The sequence below is a fragment of the Crinia signifera genome, chromosome 19, assembly GCF_055691185.1.
Source record: "Crinia signifera chromosome 19, ASM5569118v1, whole genome shotgun sequence".
Classification (NCBI taxonomy): Eukaryota; Metazoa; Chordata; class Amphibia; order Anura; family Myobatrachidae; genus Crinia; species Crinia signifera.
In genome coordinates, this window is record NC_139226.1 from 120,007,295 (window position 1) to 120,029,940 (window position 22,646).

The 22,646-nt window shown below is 41.7% G+C and overlaps 1 protein-coding gene across 6 annotated transcripts in view; it reads right to left on the reverse strand.

The window, feature by feature from the left end:
- Nucleotides 1-17,053: 17,053 nt before the first annotated feature.
- Nucleotides 17,054-22,646, reverse strand: part of NCAM1 (neural cell adhesion molecule 1) — a 310,177-nt gene continuing 304,584 nt past the window's right edge. For all 6 annotated transcript variants that reach the window (XM_083163241.1, XM_083163240.1, XM_083163242.1 and 3 more), the window contains one exon: nucleotides 17,054-19,619. In XM_083163241.1, coding sequence (XP_083019367.1) covers nucleotides 19,499-19,619 — 121 coding nt within the window. In that variant the 3' untranslated portion in view covers nucleotides 17,054-19,498. The remainder of the gene's footprint in view (nucleotides 19,620-22,646) is intronic.

The following is a 22,646-nucleotide window of genomic DNA, read 5'->3' on the forward strand; positions in this document are numbered from 1 at the left end:
GCGGCGGGAGGGGGGAGCGCGAAGGGCGGCGATGTATTTTAATACATCTCGCCCTTTATGTGCTGTGCGATGGGATGTGCACGGGAGTGCGCATCTCATTGCACAGCACCATTGTACCGTATATGGGCACCTTTAGTAAATTTCCCCCATGGAATCTGTGCATTTTCTGCAAATTTCACAAGTTTGCCCGAACCATTTCTTGTGGGTGATAATGTACAATTCCATCCAATCTTATTTCAGGGACAACGTTCTGCCAATGTTTTGCATACAGATGTGGCCTTTTATATCTTGGCCTGCTGCGTGACACAACATGCAAATTTCCGTGCACATGCCCGTATCACAGCTGCCGAGGCATTAGCATGGGCAGGGGAGGGGTGCGGGCAGGTGTCTGCATCAGGGGAACGGCCAGTGTTTAATGGGCATCCCCGTGAAAATGCTGGGCATTCTCCCGGGAACACAGGCGCTGCTCAGGGCGGGGGCGGCTGACATCACATGACATCAGCGCCGTGACGTTGGAAATAAAAGTCAGTGTAGACTGACTTTTATTTCTGATGGGGAGAGAAATCACTCTCTCTGCACATGTTACATCTGCCCCACCTGCAGTGCACATGGTTTTGCCCATTTTCTAAAGAAATTTGGGTACTCTTAACCTAGCACGGCGCCCACGATTTTGATCGTGGGCATCGCAGGTAAAAAAATCACGGGCATCGCGGGCATTGAATGCACTAAAAATCGGGTGCGACGCGACCGACGCGATGCCCGCGATTTCCCATAGGGAACAATGTTAAATGTCTCAATTGACCCGATTTTCATGTTCAATGCCTCAATTGACCCGATTTTCCTGTTCAATGCCTCAATTGACCCGATTTTTCCATAGGAAACAATGTTAAATGGCCCACAGAGGCCAAATAGGCACCCTGAAGTGTGAAATGGCCCCCACAATTGTTAACGCCACCCCACGATCAACGTGAACCCGAAGCGTGGCGAGCGCAGCGAGCCCGCGAGGGTCGGCGGTACGCGTCCTGCGACCTTTTCATACCCCCACTATCCACGTCGGCGTGGAGTTGAGAATAGAAAAGTGTTACGAGCGCAGCGAGCCACCGAGCCCGAAGCGTGGCGAGCGGACGCGGATACCTTCACAGGTAAACGCGTCCCTTCGCGGGCTTCACAGGTATCCGCGTCCGCTCGCCACGCTTCGGGCTCGCCACACTATTCTATTCTCAACTCCACGCCGACGTGGATAGTGGGGGTATGAAAAGGTCGTAGGACGCCTACCGCCGCCTCTTGCGGGCTCGCTGCGCTCACCACGCTTCGGGTTCACGTTGATCGTGGGGTGACGTTAACAATTGTGGGGGCCATTTCACACTTCAGGGTGCCTATTTGGCCTCTGTGGGCCATTTAACATTGTTTCCTATGGAAGAATCGGGTCAATTGAGGCATTGAACAGGAAAATCGGGTCAATTGAGACATTTAACATTGTTCCCTATGGAAAATCGCGGGCATCGCGTCAGTCGCGTCCCACCCGATTTTTTAGTGCATTCAATGCCCGCGATGGCCGCCGTACTAAGTAAAGAGTTCCCAAATTTGTACTGCAATCAGATCTGAATAAGGGCCTCTTGAGGGATCTCCAAGCAGAACACAAGTCTTATACTATTATTGATCTGGGTTTGGCAAGGTTGCAATGAGACTTTCCCATGTATCTAGAGTACATTCCTGTTTTTATTGCACAAAATGTTAATTTTATTATGTTGAAAAAAATACACCTTAATGTTGCAATTTTTTGTTGAATATTTGTGATGTGTACTAATCAAGTCAACAGAAATTACAAATGTGTTGCCTGTAAATGAATTTAAAATATTGATTATATTGACCGATTTTAGTTCCAAATATATATTCAAACATCAAAAAAAACTTTCCAATTAAAATGAACCGGAAATTTTGTTCTATCGTACCTTTATTTTGTTGCACATCTACCTGATACGTGTGCTCAGCAGCATCGAGAGGGGGTATTTTTTACCCAGGCCCAGATCTGCTGTAGGGGCCCAGGCCCCGTTCCCCCTCCCACTTTGGCAAGGAGCTGGGCATTGGGGAGAGAGATGACAGACTGCCGCCGCAGTACAGCCTCTCGCCCCATCTCAGCACACGATGCTCAGTGCCGTGTCCTGAGCCGGGGAGAGACACAGCTTGGGCGGCAGCCTGTTCGCTTTCTCCCTGTGTGGGTGTTTTACCCGCCAAAGGGCCAGCCACCCGCATTCCCTGCTGAATTTTTTACAGGGGTGTGGCCACGCCCCTCTCATTGGCCACACCTCTTTTTTACTGGGGTCCGGCGGCGCCCCTGCATGTGCCTACTCAAGCCTCGGTATAGAAGATACATTTAAGTTTGTACACTTAACTAGGACTGAGTTAAATGAGAACGCAGCTCACACTTTAGCCCATACATATTATAAGTTGCTTGCTGTAAGTTGGAGCCATAGATCAGTGGTTTTTATTCGAGTGCAGCTATTTACTGAGACACATTCTGTATTGTCTGGGTCTGGGACACAGCCAACTTTTAGCTGTTGGTACATGGCTGAGCATACAGATGTGTCCCTCCACAGCCTTCCAGCTTTTAGCAGCGTGCCGAAAGCATTTGGATTAGAGCCAGGTCCCATTGAAGTAAGTGGGAGCTGGGCGCATGCACACGAAGGCTCACGTTCAAGTCCATGGCATAGCGGGAGCATGCAGTCACACACGCCCCGATATGCCATGCTGTCCTTTACTGGGAAAACACTGTAACTTTTCATATGCAGATACAGCGGCGGTTGCACATAGAATATAGGCCTGCCACATATCATTGTAATCAGCAGAGGCTGCTTGTTCACAATGCTTTGTGAATTACAGTAGATGCATTTAAGCAGAAAAGTTGCATGCAAAGATGCCCAGAGATACTGAGTCTTACCACTGCATGGTGAGACAAGATGGACTGTTAACATGCAAAAAGGCTGGAAGTACTGTATGTGAACCCTTCTGTACGTCACTCTATCCACATATTGGCCCTTATTCAGATCTGATTGCAGTACAAATTTGTTTGGAAAATGGGCAAAACCATGTGCAGGGGGGCAGATGTAACATGTGCAGAGAGAGTTAAATTTGGGTGGGGTGTGTTGAAACTGAAATCTAAATTGCAGTGTAAAAATAAAGCCGCCAGTATTTACCCTGCACAGAAACAAAATAACTCACACAAATCTAACTCTCTCTGCACATGTTACATCTACCCCACCTGTAGTGCACATGGTTTTGCCCATTTTCCAAACAGATTTGTACTGCGATCAGATCTGAATAAAGGCCATTGTGTTCAGTATATCATTATTGACTGATTGTATGTAATGCATTGAAATTACATGGATCCCAAAGGTAAGTACTGGGGTTGGGGTTAGGCACTGAGGGGAGCGTTAGGCTGAGGGGGTTGGGGAGGATAGAGTGCTGCTGAGGAGGTGGGGAATGTTAGGCTTACACTGAAGGTTAGGGCCAGGGGCGGGCTGGGCCGGGGGGCAGAGTGCCATGTGCCCCCCGGGCCGCTATACAAGTTTGTGCTTCGGGCCGTTGCCGTCTGGTAATCCAGAGAGCTTTGTCTTCCTTCAGCACTCCTCCTGTCAACTGTAGGGGCCGCGGCTACAGGAAAATGGCCGCCGGCCCCCTGCACTGAGGACATGTCCTCAGTGCCGAACAAGTGACTGACTGCCTCCAGGCAGCACTCTTCACTGCAACAGCCAGCCCAGGATGGAGGGGGGAAGAGAGGAGGCGGCAGGTCAGACTGACACATGCTGCTTTAGCAAACTATGCAGTTATTACTGTAAGCAGCATTTGTATAGGTACGGGGTCGGGGAGAGAGGGAGGGGGAGGTCGGGTGTCTGTCTGTCTGTGCCTCTGTGCCTTGTTTTAATAGACTGGGATGCATTATATGTATGTGTCTATATTATGATATGTATGTGTGTGTCTATATTATTATTATATATATATATGTATGTATGTATATTATTATATGTATGTGTGTGTCTATATTATGGTATGTATGTGTGTGTGTCTATATTATTGTATGTATGTATGTATGTATGTATGTATGTATGTGTGTCTATATTATGATGTGTGTGTGTGTATATTATGATATGTATGTGTGTGTCTATATTATGATATGTGTTTGTGTGTGTCTATATTATGATGTGTGTGTGTCTATATTATGATATGTGTGTTTGTGTGTGTGTGTGTGTGTGTGTGTGTGTGTCTTTATTAGGATATGTGTTTGTCTATATTATGATGTGTGTGTGTGCGTGTGTCTTTATTAGGATATGTGTGTGTGTGTGTGTGTGTCTATATTATGATATGTGTGTGTGTGTGTGTGTGTGTGTGTGTGTGCATTTTTTCTGTATATGTACCTGTATGTAATATACTGCAAGTGTAATACCCTAGATAGGAAAATCATTTTATGGCATATCAGAATTTTTAAATGCAGACTTTACTTTCTCAGAGTTTCATAGTCAACCGTGCCCCGTCGCCTCAGGATAAATATAAAAAAACAAAATACCTTTGTATATTTATCGTGATGACAGGACATGGATGGCCCCAAAACAATGACAAAGAAATGTCTGCATTTATATTGAAGTGATGTGCACTGATCTTATGACACACGGTGCGATGGACAGATGCGATGCACACATTTTCCCCAGCCCTCAGCAAGACCCCCCCCCCCAGATGTTTTGTTTTTTAAATGTGTCCGATCACGCATGCGATCATAGCTTTGCCCTCGCCCTCTTACTGAATTATTCTCTGCCCACTTGCGGCAATATTTTATTTTTTCTGGGGCGGGGGTGGGCTGGCAGCTGGCATCTTATGGGCCTGTGCTCCGGACTTGCCACCTAGGCTAAAAGTTGCCAGCCAGCCCCTGGTTAGGGCTAAGCGTATGGGGGTGGAGTGGATTATGCTGTGGATAGGGGTGGTTAGGGTTAGGCAACGGGAAGAGGTTGGATAGATTTAGGATTAGGGGTAGGAATAGGGTGAAAATACTTACTGGGATCCATCAGGCTTCTGCCCATCGGGATTATGTTGTCGGCTTTCTGACTGAGTCCGGAGCTCGACTACTGGGATTTCATACTCAACCTGATTGTACTTACGTGGCTGTGTGAGTTTAACAATGGTGTAGCTATTGAAATCAGAAATTCTCCCTGTTAATACAGTACATGTTACAGTGTATTAGACAAGAAATTTGTCTAGCCTGGTGCTGAGACTTTCTAGCCCTTAACAGCAACCTTTACACTTACATATATTCCATTTTATAAAGTGCAGTGATTGTCTCAAAAGTGAATTAAGCAATAAAACTTGTGGGAAGTTTGTCCTTATCCTAATGTTCCTCGTACCCATGATTAATGTTCTAGTTGGGAGTATCTGCAGATGAAGTATTGCTGGCACCATCCTGCAAAGTACCAACATCATTTGAAACTTTAGAGTCCTGCGTCAACTGATATAAGATATGGTTTTAATTAAGGTGCTAGGTAACGACTTCATATATTTTTGTCATCAATTTTTTTTATATCTAAAATAACTTACTGTGTCTTGAAATATTAATATTGAATAATTTATTAAAGGCTCTCAGTACCTGTCACTTTAGGCTTAATTTGCCTGCTTAATTAATTGGCATTAGGAAGAAAGGATCACAGAACTCTTAAGGGATTTCTCCCCTTACCAGTGCAAAGTCAGATATCTGAACAGTAATCAGACTGCAGGCGATTTAACCCTTTGAGTGCCACGGGAATTTGTCAAAACTGGGTGTGAAAATTGTCAAGTAAACCTTTTTATTAACCCTTTGAGTGTCAAACATTGATGTGGGAGATCCTCAAAATATCCATTAAAATGCTAGCACCATTCAGTGACTGTTCTTTTTTGGGGGTGCAAAACTAAAAATAACTAAACTTCAATTTATTGACTTGGCTGCATTTGTATATACTAAACAAACAGCCGCTGTGATTAATGCTGGCATTTTTTGTGGATATTTTGAGGATCGGGCGCAGCAACATTGGCACTCAAATTGTTAAAAAGAGCTGGATCAGGGTAATTTTTGCCAAAAGGTAGCATCCCAATAATTGACGTGTAAAGGCCCCCATCCATTACTGCGACCTCTATGAAGGAAAAGTCACAGCCAATTCACTTTGATCCAACCGGGAAGGTCCTGGACAGCAGGGTTGTGGTCCAGGATGTGGTCCTTTTGCATGCAATATATTACATTTGGTCCCATTCCCCACTGCCGGGAGGCTGCCTGAGGTTGGAACTGCAAGCAGGTTTGATCTCCAACTTTAATCTGATGCGCACGGAACCACATATCAGATCGGATGTCAACACATGTGATTTGCCCACTTTTCACCCAAAATCGGGTGAGAAGTGGCCAAGTCGTACTAGTGGAGCCTTAAGTCCTGCTAACTTGACCGCACAATCACACCTTGGTCCGCTACTATGTTTCTATGTTACTACTCCGCTGTTCAGTTTCCGGTGATCCTGCTGTCCCGCTGAATCCAGACGCTCATCAGTCGCTGCTTATTTGCCACGATGCAATTCATCAATCTGGTCCAGTCTCTGGTCAACCTCCGGTCAGTTTTACAGAACTCTGCAGATTCAGTATTCTGGTCCAGTCTGTGGTCAACCTCCGGTCAGCTCCACAGAACTCTGCAGATTCAGTATTCCGGTCCAGTCTCTGGTGAACCTCCGGTCAGCTCCACAGAACTCTGCAGATTCAGTATTCCAGTCTCTGGTCACTCTAGTCGACTCCAGCTAAACACCATTTCTGCTGTGTATAGATGACTACCAGTTCTGGCTCTAATACATTTGCATCTGGTGTGTACTAGACAGTCTCCTCTGACTCCCTGCCACTCATACCACCAAGTGACATCACATACCAGTACTCCACATCTGTATTATTGCAAACACAGAGGCATAGCTGCTGTCCGTATACAGGAGTGTATTCCGGTGCTCCTGGTATCCCTGGTTATTCCGGTGCTTCCGGATCCTGTCTTCTTCATTGTCCCTGGACTCCTGAATCCTGCAGAGGGGGCAGATGTAACATGTGCAGAGAGAGTTAAATTTAGGTCTTTTATTGTTTCTGTGCAGGGTACATACTGGCTGCATTGTTTTTACACTGCAATATAGATATCAGTTGTGGAAGCCGAAATTGCACCTCTATGGTATTTATGTATTACGAACGCCCTCTACGCCAGTTAACTACGCTATTTTGGGTAGATCTAGTTTAAATCAAAATAATCTTAAATTGATCAAGGATGGACATAATGCATTAATATCTAATCATTGTGGTACTTCCGACATATGCACATTATGTTTTGGAATATGATCGTCCACACTTTATTGTTTAGTATTGTTGTAACCACCGTCACAGACGCAAGTTAATTAAATTAATAGCGATGGGAATAAATACACAACTCCAGAGATATCTGTATATATAGATGTGTATGTGTATAGAGACATGTGCAAATAGCTCCAACCAAGGAACAAAGGGCTGTAAACCTGGCTAGTTTAAACCAGCTATACCTCATGGCTAGGAAGAACTCCGGATGGATATCTGAAACCAAAGTAAGAAGGAACCAATGAGAAGATGCCTGGTCTCCTTGTCTCACCCAATGATCATCAAGACTGACCCTCCAACCCCTTCCTTATAAATGGAGCTACACTGGGCCCTGACGGACACATGTGATCTTACAGAGCACATTCCTAGGATCCTGGGGAGAGAGCGCATGTGATCGCATCTCTTCGTATGTGACGGTAATTGATATCTTTATACAGATGGATCCCCTGTCATCCTTGGCCAGTGCCTCCCCTCTGGCTACACTGAACTGGAATGCACATGTGTCTCACATGCACGTACGTCCCAGTCTCTCAAAGGTGGCGCTGCGGGTCCCTGCCCGCCTCCACTTCAGGGAGACGGGCAGGGTTAGGGAGTCGGGGCGGTGAGGGGGACCGGCGGTGACAGCGGGGGAGGCGGTGGGGACCCGGGTCAAGCTCCGTTACCACGGGTGCGCGAGCGTCTCGTGCGTGCAAGCCTCCTGGTGGGAGATGCCCACTTTCTGGCGCTGGTGATACTTTTGCCAGCCCCTGCAATGAAAAGGCCGGCTCCATCTGTATGTGTGTTTGTTGCACTGTGTTAGCTGTATCTGTGTTCTATAGTCACTGCGTTTGTTTAAATCCTTTATGTAATATTTATTCATTCCATATTTTGTATTGTAGAATTGTTCCTGAATATTGATTGTTACCCTCTTATAACCTTTGTCCATTAGGGACTTAAATATACTAGGACACAGGGTTAGATCCGTGATCTCACCATAACTGATTGTCTGTGCGAATTTATTATTTTATAAGTATATAGCGTATGAGATGCCTTAAAAGATTTTCTTATTCTCGGTGAGGATAAGTGTAAATGTAAAGTATTATTCAAGGGTGATCCGAAAGAGTAAACCTGATACACCACAGAGACAATGGTGTGTGTTTGAACCTAGTCATGTGTAAATGTGTTTTACAATCTCACAGTGTCTGTGAAAGGAGATGCCTTTAGGAACTGCTGTACATGGAGTTATAAAAAGGTAGTTACTAGGGATAAAGTAAAAGGTTAACAAGTGAGTAAGGGTAAGGAAATAGCTTAACTATTTTATTGTCCACTGGTTTATTCATTATTAAACAATTCTACAGTTTGAAGTACACCCCACCCAAATCTAACTCTCTCTGCACATGTTACATCTACCCCACCTGCAGTGCATATGGTTTTGTCCATCAGAGAATGATTGTGACTTTCCAAGTAAATCAGAATAACTCCCATTGTACTACATACTTATGTAGTGTAGTAAAAATCTGGGGTGAAATGTAATAGGATGAGAGATTCAGAAAGTGAGAGATTTGGTAAGAAATCTCCAGGTGTTTTTTAAAGCGGCAATCATTTACTTTGCACAGCCAGTTTGATTTTGAAGTGTAATCATTTACACTTCAAAATCAAACTGGCTGTGCAGAGTAAATGATTGCCGCTTTAAAAAACACCTGGAGATTTCTTACCAAATCTCTCACTTTCTGAATCTCTCATCCTATTACATTTCACCCCTGGTGTAATTCCAATCTCATGTAGTTCAAAATGCACCCAGTGTACTGTACAGTCTGAATCGCATAACACACATTGGGGCAGATGTATTAAGCCTTAACAAGAGATAAATGCAAGGGTGATAACGAGAGATAAACGTCCAGCCAATCACCTGCCAACTGCCATGTTACAGGCTGTGTTTGAAAAAAGTCAGTAAGGCGCTGATTGGCTGGATGTTTATCTCTCCTTATCGCCCTTGCATTTATCTCTTGTTAAGGCTTAATACATCTGCCCCATTGGGCCTTATTTTGGTTCATTCTTTCTGACAAAATTCTTCTTAGATGGACAAAACCATGGGCACTGCAGGGGGGGCAGATGTAACATGTGCAGAGAGAATTAGATTTGGGTGAGTAATTTTGTTTCTGTGCAGGGAAAATACTGACTGCTTTATTTTTACACTGCAATATAGATCTCACTTTGAAGTAAAACCCCACCAAATCTAATTCTCTCTGCACATGTTACATCTGCCCCACCTGCAGTGCACATGGTTTTGCCCATCTAAGAAGGATTTTGTCAGAAAGAATGAACCAAAATAAGGCCCATTGTATTGGATCAAATTGCAAATAGCACACATCTCACCGTGTGTGGGCACATTAGTAAATAAACCCTTTAGGTTTCCTTTTAGGCTTCACACCCCTAGTCTCCAGTATTTCAAACCAGGGTTTTTGATTATGGGTTAACATTAAGTAGGTTGACAGTAAATAGATTAAACTCATATAGTCAACATGTACGAGGTCAAAGGTCAACATTGTCAAAAGGAAGACAGTGCTTACAGTTACAAAAACTTGGTAGGTTGGGTATGGGTTATTGGGTCGACTCAATTTAGGTTGACATAGCTAAGGTCGACACAAGCATTAGGTTGACAATAGGAATGTTGACAGTCAAAATGTTGACATGAGTTTTTCACATTTTTTGTCCCAAACGTCAACATAGACACGTCAAAGTATCCCATGTCTCCTCGCATGGCTCGCTATGCCTCCCATTCTTCAGGCATGCTGGCTCGCAACGCTCGGTGCAATATTTTATTCTCCCGCCTCGCCATACTTTATGGTAGGGCAGGAAATACCATCTTTCATTTTGACCTTTTGACTGTATCAACCTTTTGTACCTTTTTAAGTGTCTAGCTTTTACATGTCAACCTATTGACCTTTTGCCCCATTGATCTATTGCATGGTGATCTATTGACTGTCAACCTAATTATGGCTGACCCAGACCATTATCATTGTGCTTTCGGTGTACAGTATGACCAGCTCCTCAGGAATCTACATTACGTGCAATAATTCGTGTGCGATTTATCGCATGTAAAAATGGCACATCAAAGCCAAATTGTAAGTGAGCCCTCCTGGGGAGCTGTCGGGGGAGCTCAAGGGGAATTTGGTCCAACTTGTCCTTAGCACAAGTCAGACTAGTGTATGGGGGGATTGATGCTTGTGGGGGAAGATATATCAAATTGAGGAGAAAGATTAAGCACCTAACTGTTGTTTGTTAAAACACAGCAAGTCAAATTTAGTTAGTTGCTGATTGGCTGGTACTTTCTCTTTCTCTGAGGTTTGATAAATCTCCCCCAAAGTCACAGAATACATACCATTCCTCTGACAGAATTGTTCAGCCGCAACTTGAGCAGGTTTCATTTTCTATCAGTGTCAGAATAAAAAAGCAAAAAGTTGACAAATTAGTGTGTGCACTCTGGAAACTCAACAATCAGTTTTACTAATTTGATTCTAATAAAAAACATATATGTTATACTCCCCAGGGTAGAAGCATCTCTCATATACATGATATGTGAAATTGTGAATAACCATGAATAAGCCAAAGACACCACAGGAGGAATTTTTTTGGAGAAATATAAAATGAGAAGACCTGAATAATGAAAGTCTACCTTACTAAATTTTTATAACGAAGTGACGGAAGACTCACACACCTACCCACAGTATTAATTCACTATTTTCACACTTAAGCAATCTTTCATTCAGGACATTTTAATTACGGATAGAGCGATCCTCATCTAGCCCTTTAATAGGATTAAGTGAGCCAGAGCTGTCAGACTTTATCCTATGCTAATCCCCTACTGTATTGTTATATTGTTGTATTGCTGCTGAGAACAATAGACCTTGGTGAGCCATGGCTCACCATGGCTATCCAGAGAAGGCTATCTGAAGAAGGCTCCATCTGGATATGTGTGGAGAACCACACAGTCTTAATTACAGAGCAATAAATGTTGTTGTTTTTTTTTTAAATCAAATTAATAAAACTGATTGTTGAGTTTCCAGAGCATACCCACCAATTTCTTCACTTTTTACTTCTAATAATTGTTCCAATACGAGAAGGGTAGCACTATATCTCATATCAAAAGGAAAAAAATGGAAAATCAGTAAAAAAAAACTCTCAGTTGAAATATTTTTTACATCATGTAGGAACAATGTCACAAAACACACAATTACCACAAGACCAGGTCAATTTTTTGTAATTTTTATTGAACACAAGTATTTTGACAGAATGCAAAGTTCTCCGTTAGTATTCAGTATTTACAGCAGTGAGAATGGGAATAAAGTTGGTAGTCAATGATTCCCTTGGTAAAAAGTTTTGTAACAAGAGAAGGCCCCAGAAGTAGGGAATGCTGCGTAGGGATGTCAATGGAGGCATTTCAACTGCAACAAACAGTCGCCCCTTTGCAAAACTTGGGCCTAGTCCAAGTGTCATACTGTATTAGAAATGATTTCATCTTAACTCTCAAAATCAAGCATTGTGTATCATGAAAACAAAAGAACACTTGACTATCCAAATGAGCTTGCTCTCCTCTGCTGTTACATAGATATGGAGGGGGCGGGGTGTATCAATGCTTAAAAGAGAGAGCTATATGACCTTCCAATCAACTCCTGTCATATTTCAAACACACCCTGTAAAATGGCAGTTAGAAGCTGATTGGTTAGTACTGTACTTTATCTCTGCCCAAGTTTTGATACACCGCCAAAGTGGCTAAACCTTAGAATTATACACATGTACCGATGACTTGTGTATAAATATATTTTACTAGATTTAAAAAATAATCCTTGGTCCCGATAATGAGAGAATATCAATAAGTCAATTATAGTGCTAAGATAACGTCTCATGGCTTATTTGAAACGTTCTGTGAGTTATTTTTTTGAACCTGTATATAAGAGCATTGGCCTATGCAGTGTAAAGAAAACTTAGCCAAGCCTTATGAGATTAGCAGATAATTTATTTTCTTCAGGTCAGGAGAAGGCCATTTAATACCCGGTAGATGTTGCTGAAGTACAAATCCCAGCATGCATTGCAAGATATGGACAAGAAAATCCGATTTTTAAGAGGCTGTTGTTTAGATGCAAATCGCTTACTGCACATTATAATATCACCAACAGCTTGGGAGTCCTGTGACTTTCCAAGTCAGAAATAGGAAGTTGAAATGCTTGGAAAGGAAGTGGTCAAATCACACACATCTAGCGGAAGCAGCCATTGTATGTGCTATTCAAAAGACTACAGTTTATCAATTTAGGAATAAGGGACAGCACAGAGGTATGAGGCAATTCATGTGATGTCACCAATCCCCAGTGAATTGATAGGCTAACTAGTCATGCAACAAACAAAGTGACTGCGGCCAATTGTGTGCAGGTGATGGCACCACTTTAATTATAAGGGTAAAACTATGACCTTCTCAGACCAATGGAAGCTTTTAATCCAGGTATACTGCATCTAAAACTCTAGCTAATTCATAGTCATAATGCCTTTAAAATAATTATAACCCAATACACTTCACTTTGAAATTAAATGTTACACAAATCCCTCCATTTACATCCCTAACAGCATTAGCGAAAACGAAAAAAGGGAGAAAAACAAACAGTAATAAACACTTAGCAATGTGACAAGACCATTTTTTTTTCACAGTTTGAATTTACTGAGCGATGTTCACTGTCCAGATGCAATCATTAAAAAAAATAAAAATTAAACATAATAATTAAAAATAAAGAAGACAATTACTATCTCATTTTAACCAAATGTTCATTCACTGTTAAAGGCATGGAAACACACTGTAGCAGAACTTTGTCATCGTGACATAATCTGAGGAACCTTATGAAGGATTCACCAGGATTTGTGATTGTAAAAATCTACTAGATTGTAATTCCCACTATTGTTCCGTCACCAGAGCTATACGTTTTTCATGTTTTTTATTTTATTTTTTCTGATACTATGACAAAAAACACATTTCACACTAATATTCACGCGTTTACTGTGCACAAGCTGACAGCAAAATGGGGAAAGGGTTTTTCCTGGTTTTTTTTATTATTTTAATACAAATTGTTGATTTTTTAATCTGATTTTTCCCTTACCAAAGATAGAATGAATCAAAGTAAAAGTACATAGTATCAATCAAACATACCCAAATTGTTTTATAGTATGAAAAGGGAGGTTTGTTTGAAATGGTCTTTATATCCTGGCAAAAAGTAACAAAAATTAGAAAAAAAAACGGAAATAATTCACATTTCAAGTTTATAGGACTACAGTTGGGAGCTGGCATTAAATCAAAGCATTTTGGCATTTAGTCATTATGTCCAATGCATAAGACATTTTACAATGATTACTGCATTATTGAGAACAAACAACAGAGGCATCACTGTGATAACATTTTAAAGCCTCCATGCATTTCCACGCACATCTGCCATATGTAAAGGGGTTCTCACATCTTATAGAACAAAATAGAATCTTCACTCAGACCAAGTATAGAAACATACATAATAATTAAGATTTCCCTTAACTGCTAGGTTTACAGCAAGAGATGTGCAGTTTGGTTCTCCAGAAATCCAAAGCCACTAGAATTGTGTGGATCCAAGCTGATCCAAAACTAGACCTGGATCTCCTAAGGAAATCTGTTCCAAACTGAGTCCCGTTTCGGATTTTTTTGGGCTGTTTCAGAATTCAGATTTAAATTTGAATTTCAGGTTTTTGCTTACAAAAAATGACATCATTTCAGCTGTTTTTATTGTTTTTATCAAATTTTTCCAAAACAAAAAAAGAATCCGAACCAAAACAGTTGAAGGTGGTTTTGCCAAAATCAAACACGATGATGAATTAGAACCAAAACACAGGGATCCGCACACATCTCCAGTTTATGGTACAATTGCTGTGTTTCCGTGAAGCTGTTCAAGAGTCAATGCTGGGTAATATGTAAAGCATTCAACATCAATAAGAGGTTGACTTACTGTATGCAAATATTCAATATACTGTAGTGGACTTTGTGTTGAAAGGAATCTTAAAGCCCACAAGCTATGGTGTATGTAATATTACTTTGGAATGCTTTTCCAGTGGTTAATTGCAGGCACTAGGATATTCAGTTAGACTAGAGATGGTGCTGTCTCAAGGATAATCATGATGAGGATTACCAAGTCACATCATTGTACAATACAACAGCCACAGTGGACCCTTTGTGCACTATACTGTAAGTGATGTTAAATGCACACAGTGAATAGCCCAGCCTTATAAGAAACAAAATTCCAATATTTAGAGACTAAAACTGTATTCTGGGGTCTGCCGAGAATTTTAGGTGTAAATTGCACCCTGCTGAATGCTTTTCTTTTCACCCAAAAATAGCTAATGCACACCTACTGTAGCTACATTTTCATGTTTGGATTTGTGATGTGCCTCATCAGAATTGAGGTGGAGCACCCCTATTTACATCAATGTAGTGTGGCATCTAATCACCTGCTGCTCTAGACCCCCTCCCCCGCACAGTACACTTCCGCCTGCTGGTGGGACAGTTGTGAGCTATGCTACTGTATTGTATGACACAACAATATGCACACTAAGACCAGTGCATGTTGCTTTCCTTTTGTCTTAACTCTGTTCTCCACATGTTCTTAATGAGCCCTCCCTAATAATCTTATACATTTAACATGTACCCTTACACATATCGCACTGCCTTTGTAGTTCTCTTACCAGTACAGTGATCATTTTATTTGTAGCATGATTGAATAAGTGGATGCTCCCCTTAACCTTTCTGAAGTACCCCTTGGTGCACACGTGTCACATGTTGAGTGTCCCTGAATAAAAATATTTAAAGGTGACAATGCAGAACAATCTGGACTTAAACGCAGTATTCTTCTAGATAATTGTGCTGTGTTTAACTGTGTAATAATAACAATAATAATGATAATGTGACGTTTTCACTAATGAAATTAAACAAAACCATTACGATCCATTACCCCTCAAAACATCTCATTGCAAAGTATGCATGCTAATAATATATATATAATTGCATATATATATATATATATATATATATATATATATATATATGTTACACAAACCCTCTTGAAAATAAAATGTTGATGCAAATAAAAATTGTCTGTAAACATAAAGAAAAAATATGTATAAACAATAACCTAGCAAAATGTACATGTCAATACTGTAGACTGAAATATAAAGTCAAACAAAAAAAAAATGCATTTGGCATCCTACCTAGGGAAAAATAAAATATACAAATCCCAAAACGAGTTCGTGAAGTGCTGAGATGGAGAGCGGGATCCACATTCAAGGTATAATAGCTACCGGGGTTTCAGCGTGGAATCTCTTTTCACAGTTAAAAAGCAATGTGCCACTTAATAACATCTAATATGTATCATAGTAAAATTGATCCATCAACCATACACAGTTTGAGAAGCCATTTTGGTGTGCTGAAGCAATTTGTATGATAATCCAGCCTATCAATTCACTAGGAACAAGTGACATAATGGAAGCAAGAGCACATAAGTCCTAAGTGATGTCACTTATTTGGTCATTTCAAAGCAGTGCTGTAACAGGGCACCAAGACAAAAAGCACAGCCTGGAGCATCTTAAGGACGTATTAAGGATGCTCCAGTTGACTCACAGGGTGCGTTGCCATAGTGTCCTTAGATGCTATAGGCAGTTCTAATGGCTGGAGAGTACGCTTCTAGGCACACCATAAGGCAATGCTGGTGGCCTGTGGTCCAGTACCGTGGGCGGCAGCATCACATGCATAACCATAGCTCTGCTATACGGGCTGTACTCTCATGACTTACTCCAGCCCACAAAATGGCTGCCACAACTGTGGAAAGGAATGTGATGACTATATTTTATACAGTAGGTTGTAAAACAGATATGGACAAACTATATGTAATTGCTAAAGACATGAATAAGTTCTACTAACGGTATTGGAAAAAAAAATATTTGCAAAATTATGTTTTTATATCACTGGAACTCTTGTTAATTATTTTCGGAATTATCTTGAATTAATTTTCTATCTAAGATGTTGTAACAAAATTGTTAGGTTCATATACAGATGGAGCCAGACTCTACCTTGCCACCAGCACACCAGATTTCACTAGCTGGCGAGCACTGGTGGAGGACGGCCAGGCAGACGGGGATGCTCACGCATCCATAGTGCAGAATGGGATGCGAGAGCATGTGAGGCGCACCCCATCCACCAGCTGGCGGCATCACATCGTGGCGGATGGCGCGATAGGAACTGCTTTGATGAGTGTGGCTCCATCTGTATACAGCTGTTTGTAGAGATGCTTTTAGAGATGTGTGGGTTCAGATTTCGGCTTTTGCCGCCAAATTAGAGCAAGTTTGGATTTATCTAAAGTGTTCTTATTGGCTATCCAGAACATGTGACAGCTGGTAGCCAATAAGATCTTGCTTTGAGATCAGAGTAAATCTGAACACGCTAATCTCTCACTTTAAGGAATCCAAGTGGTTTTATTGAATTTGTCTGGCGGTTTTAATTTTTTAAATAGATCAATTTGTTTGAAAATTTGACTTGCTTCAAAACAAAAGATGTTGAAATAAATTATAAAATGTCTGTCATTTTTTTTTCTCGTATTTCACCAATGAAAGTTAAACAAGCTCATCCATGATCAAACATGGTGGTACATGTTCATCTTAGCCAAATTTAGGTTAGAATATTTAGTATAACTTTGATAATGGACTGCAAAGTGTATAACAGTAGTTCAACAAACTTTTACTAAACCCACATTGAAACAGTTAAGCATTATTCATGACAGTGCAGCTTAGGACTTTACAATGAAGTAGCAAGTTAGCAAAATCAAGGAGTACAATGGTTAGTACCTTGCTAATTGCCAGGCTGCATATTTATGGTTCAGCACACAAAATGGCTGACTCCACTGTGAATGAACAAAATGTCCACTTTAACAAATATTGAATTCAAAGGGTATAAATCCCTTTAGGACACTGCATTAACAAAAATACTGTCTTAATATCCATGTACTGAAGACATTGTGTCCTTATTATAATCTCATTTGGTGCACACCTAATATTTCCATATCAAAGAATTGTAACGTTTAAACTTTTTGGAGTATTTATGGTCTATTTTCATATGAAAGGATTATTCTGTAGAAGCAGAAATTAAATTTGACACAGCAGTTCTTAAAATAAAGCACAAAATGCAAGTTGACATTTGTGAACATTTACAGAGTTTAAATAGATTTCCACTGATTGCATTTATAAAAAAAAAAAAAAAACCTTAGCCATATTTGTAATAAATCAGAGGGAGACAGTGGCTCTAAATGAATTGAGAAACATCCGTACAATACTCAGGGCATATGCAGGTCATATCACCCTTCTCCACGAAAAAGAAAAAGCTACTTGACATGTAATCAAGTCATGATTCTCATTCTGCGAAATAATGTCTATTTAAAGTGGTCAATCACGGTTTTCTGAGCTGAAGAAAATATTCAAAAGATTTTCTGACACCACTAGGGCGGCACTAGTTTACTGTACCTCATGCTTCAGCAATGTCCTGTATTCATTTGCTGTATGGGTTCGACCACTTAATGGCTGTGTATATTGTATATAAGTAATGCTTCAAAATTAACTGTTTTTTTTTTTCCCTATCTGTTTCTACCTGCACAAAATAATAATCCTAACACATTAAGTATGGAAGTGTGGAAATTGAATACTGGTATCGAACATCCCATGATGGAATGATATTCCTTATTATTATGAAAATTAAACATCTAAACAATCTATAATGTAGGTCTAGTGGAGAAAGCACATATCAGGAACAGACATATCTAATGAAGCAACACTTGGTGCTAAAGCGACTACAAACACTTTGCATGTGAGATATTTAGTTACTGAGATGCACTGATACAATGACGCATTCCAACCCAAACATATGACATCTGTCCATTCAGACATTAAAATGTGTGAAGAGCAGGTAGAAGGGTCATGCCAGCTTATGGGTGTTCCCTCAAGTGATGAGAACATATACAGAATGCAATTTGCCTTAATTTGGTTGGGTTCTATGACTGCTGAATCACGAACTGCTCACTTTGTAAGTCCCGATTACTCATCATTATAAATTTGCCAGGACTCATTTTTTTCCTTTGTATAAAAGCATTCTAATGAGAGCAACCTTCACCCAATCTTCATACCCCTTAGCTGGACTGACATACAGCCAAAGTAGGCACCTCTACAGAATGGTGGCATCAAGCACACTTTGTCTACAAATGCTTAAGATGCCGATTAGATCTTCATAACCCTGTCCTACATTTCTAGAATATAGAATTGGTGCTTTTATTGGGTAATGCGTATGTAGTGACAATTTGGAACAGAAACAGAACAAAATGGGGATCTATTCATGTTACCTTTAAATAATGACACAGGGAATCAGCAACACGCAATAAGGCCATCAAGATAGCTTTTTAACAATATACCGTACACCCATCCAGCTTATACTATTAAGACACATACAGATCTCTTTGTCTTTTCTCCAATTTCCTATACAGTCGATAGAATGTGATAACCAACACTTCACTGCCAGCCATGCAAGTAAAATAGGGTTCTACAACTTAAATGGGCAAATGTTCGGGCAACGCATTCCAAGACATTACGCGTAGTGTATTATTTTTTAATTGGACACCTAGACCCGGCAGGATTTCTAGACCTGATGGAGACCATTACACATCTAAATGCAATGACCTTGACTGTCTAAACTTCTCCCTTCCCACACGATAAATAATTGGGAGTGCTAGTTTTCCGGATATTGCATGGGACATCTAATATTAGCATTTTTCCACTTGGCTTTGTTCATAAAGAGAATGTACACGAGAGATGAACCCATTCTACAATCTCACAAAACATAACAAGTTTTTGTAAAAAAAAAAAAAAACTCAACAAAATAATAATAATAATCATCATAACAAGAAGGCCAAGATTTGAGAAGAATGATGAAGTGTTTGTGTGTGTACCTCACTCTGTAAATGGCTAGCATGAGGCTCTTCAGACATTATTTTTAGTATCCACTTTCCCCTTCCTATGTAACACACCCCCACTCCCGAGGAGAAATCATGCTTTACTCTCATTCGCATTTGTTTGAGTGGCTTCATTAGGAACTGTTTTCACTTCTGCTGGGGTGCTCTTGCTGTCTGACTCCTCTGGCTTAGAGTTCTCTTCTACAGAGGCCTTCCTAGAAACAGAAAATAATAAGGCAGAGTGAGGACAACAGGGAAGGAAAAGACAACATGATAGCACAATGCTTTTTGGGACATTCCAAAAATATGGTAATTACATTTACTGTGTTAAATAAGGATGCTCGGGTGTGGTTATTAGATAGACTGTGTCTAGATAGGCAATCAAAGGGTCGACCACTATTGGTCGACAGTCAAAAGGTCGACACATAAAAAGGTTGACATGTCGATACTGACAAATGTCAACTTGCAAAACGGTCAAAAGTTTGACAAAAATGTCAACATGCGGTTTTTGCAAAAATGTTATGTCGACATCTGTCGACATGGACCCCAATTAGTGTAATGCGTACACTCACATGCTTGCCATGCTTCGGGACTGGTGCCTTGCTTCTCTCAGTCATTTTACCATTACCAACGTTAATCCACGTGGATGGTTTAGTATGAAAAATGTCCAAAAAACTATTTATTTTTAGAAAGACTCATGTTGACCTTTTCAAATTTCAACTTTTTTAAGGCCAATCTTTTGACCATGTCAACCTATTTCATGTCAACATTTTGACTCATCAACCTTTTGTCTGTGTCGACCTATTGCAGGTCAAGCTGTTGACCTATTGACTGTCTAGCTTAGATTTATCAACCGGAAACAGGGAAATCCCTCTCACATCAAGGACTCATATGTGGCCCAGTTTTCCCAGGTACTTGTTTAGTTTCACGGCGGCCGATACATCAGATGTGATATCGGCCAATATATCGGCCGATTCGATGCGATCCAATGTGATTTTTTACCTGTTCATTACCCCATTATTCACTCCGCATGGAGTTGATTTTATATAGTGTGGCGAGCGCAGCAAGCCACCGAGCCCGAAGCGTGGCGAGTCGACGCGGATTACTGCACTCGCCACACTATATAAAATCAACTCCATGCGTAGTGGATAGTGGGGTTATGAACAGGTAAAATATCGGAACGGATGATACAGATGGGTCAGGTCCCATCTTGGCAGGGGATGGCGCTGGCGTCGCCAGCCGCCATCCCCCGCCAGCGCCATGGCGATGGTGAGAAGGGGACGCGCGCGCACGAGAGGCGCGCGCGTCCCCTTCCGACGGCGCTTCCATCCGTTCCCCCGGGTCCCCGCCGGCTTGCCGGCGGTAACCCGGGGTCCCCGCCGCCTGCCCGCATCCCCCCCTAAACCCCCCTAACCCTGTCCGTCTCCCTGAGGCGGAGACGGACAGGGTTTCCGTCGCGCTGGCGACGGAGACTGAGACGCGCGTGCGTGTGAGACGCACGCGCGTCTCAGTGCATTCGCTGGCGCGGCTGCTGGCGGGTCGCCAGCGCGGACGTTCTGGCGACCCGCCAGCCAGGATGGGACCTGACCCATCTGTATATCGGCCGATATCGCATCCGCTATATCGGCCGCCGTGAAACTAAACAAGTACCTTTTCCCATGACACTTTCTCAATCCAAAATTATTAATCCAAACATGTAATTTTTACAAAGAAGAGGACAAGTAGGAATAAGATTCTGTAACAGTTATGTTTTATATGGCATGGGGAAGCATGTACAATATATGCTGGATTTGACTAAATCGCTCAGAGTGCACTTCTCATGCCCAAATCTCCAGAAAAAATGGCGCGGCAGACATTTTTCCATCAATTTTCGCAGCAATGCTACCACCGGTGCTGTACTCCAGAGGGTATGTATTAAAAAAATGGGTGCAACATGTGCGGTGTGGCGGCCTCTCTGGCACACTGCACCCATTATAAATACACCCCTGAGTACATGATAAATAGCCCTGTTGGTCAATTGCATGTCAGTTTCCTAAATGTGAAATATTACACATTTCTATCTTCCAATTGTGCATGTGCCAACTGAGTATGGGGCATGCTCAGAACCAATGTACAGTGGCACTCATAGTATAATATAATAGTAATATATATTACAAGATTCTTCTGACTATATACTGTACATAGCATTCGTATGACCCTCAGTCCTATGTTACCTTGTATTGAGATTTCTGTCATCTTTGACCTAAAGCAGAGAGGGTTTTCCTGAAATATTGCAGTATGATTCCCAAGGGCGTAAGTTCATCTCAGTCGCCCAGAGGCAACTTGGAGTCGCCCCCCCCCCCCCCCCCCCCCAAAAAAAAGGAAGACAAATATGGTATGTGTATGTATGTCAGATCTTATCTCACAGTCCAGCAGCAGGCAGCAGTGATAGCACCATTGCTTGCTTCAGTACTGGCTGAGGGGTACCAGGCAGCAGCCACCCTGTCCCATATTGGAGGTGTTAACAGGGCTTCTGACAATTAATCATGCAGCAGCAGTGGATGCACTGCAGAGTTCTGTTGGAAGAGCAGTGATCAAACTTGGATCCTGCTGTGAACCGCACATATGCTGCTGTACAAGCAGGTGCCCCTTAAGGGCTTGGAGCCCGAAGGTTGGCTCCTCCATTGCATCTGAGTGTTACGCCCCTGTAAATCCTATATAATAAAAGGCTAACAATGCTCTTCACAACTATGGGGGGGGGGGGGGGGGGGGGTTTAAGTGTTGTCTGCACCGGTGGCCACTATATGGCGCTATTCAGAGCTAATCAAGTGTTGCCCAGTTTGGGCATGCACAGGCACTGACATTACTGTTATGTAATTCTGTTTTTCTGATCAAAGGGAACTAGTATTGGATAAAATCACACAATGTATGGACTTCTGGCTTAATTGTATTTGTAGGCAAGTGTCACTTTGCGCCCTCTTTGTGTTACTGCAAAATAACAATGGGGCAGATGTATTAAGCCTTAACAAGAGATAAATGCAAGGGTGATAAGGAGAGATAAACGTCCAGCCAATCACCTAACTGACTTTTTTCAAACACAGGCTGTAACATGGCAGTTAGCAGGTGATTGGCTGGGTGTTTATCTCTCTTTATCACCCTGGCATTTATCTCTTGCTAAGGCTTAATACATCTGCCCCAATGTGTTTGTACTAGCCTTGTAGCAAGTGTAAAAGGCCCGATATTAAATAAATGTAAACTCCTTA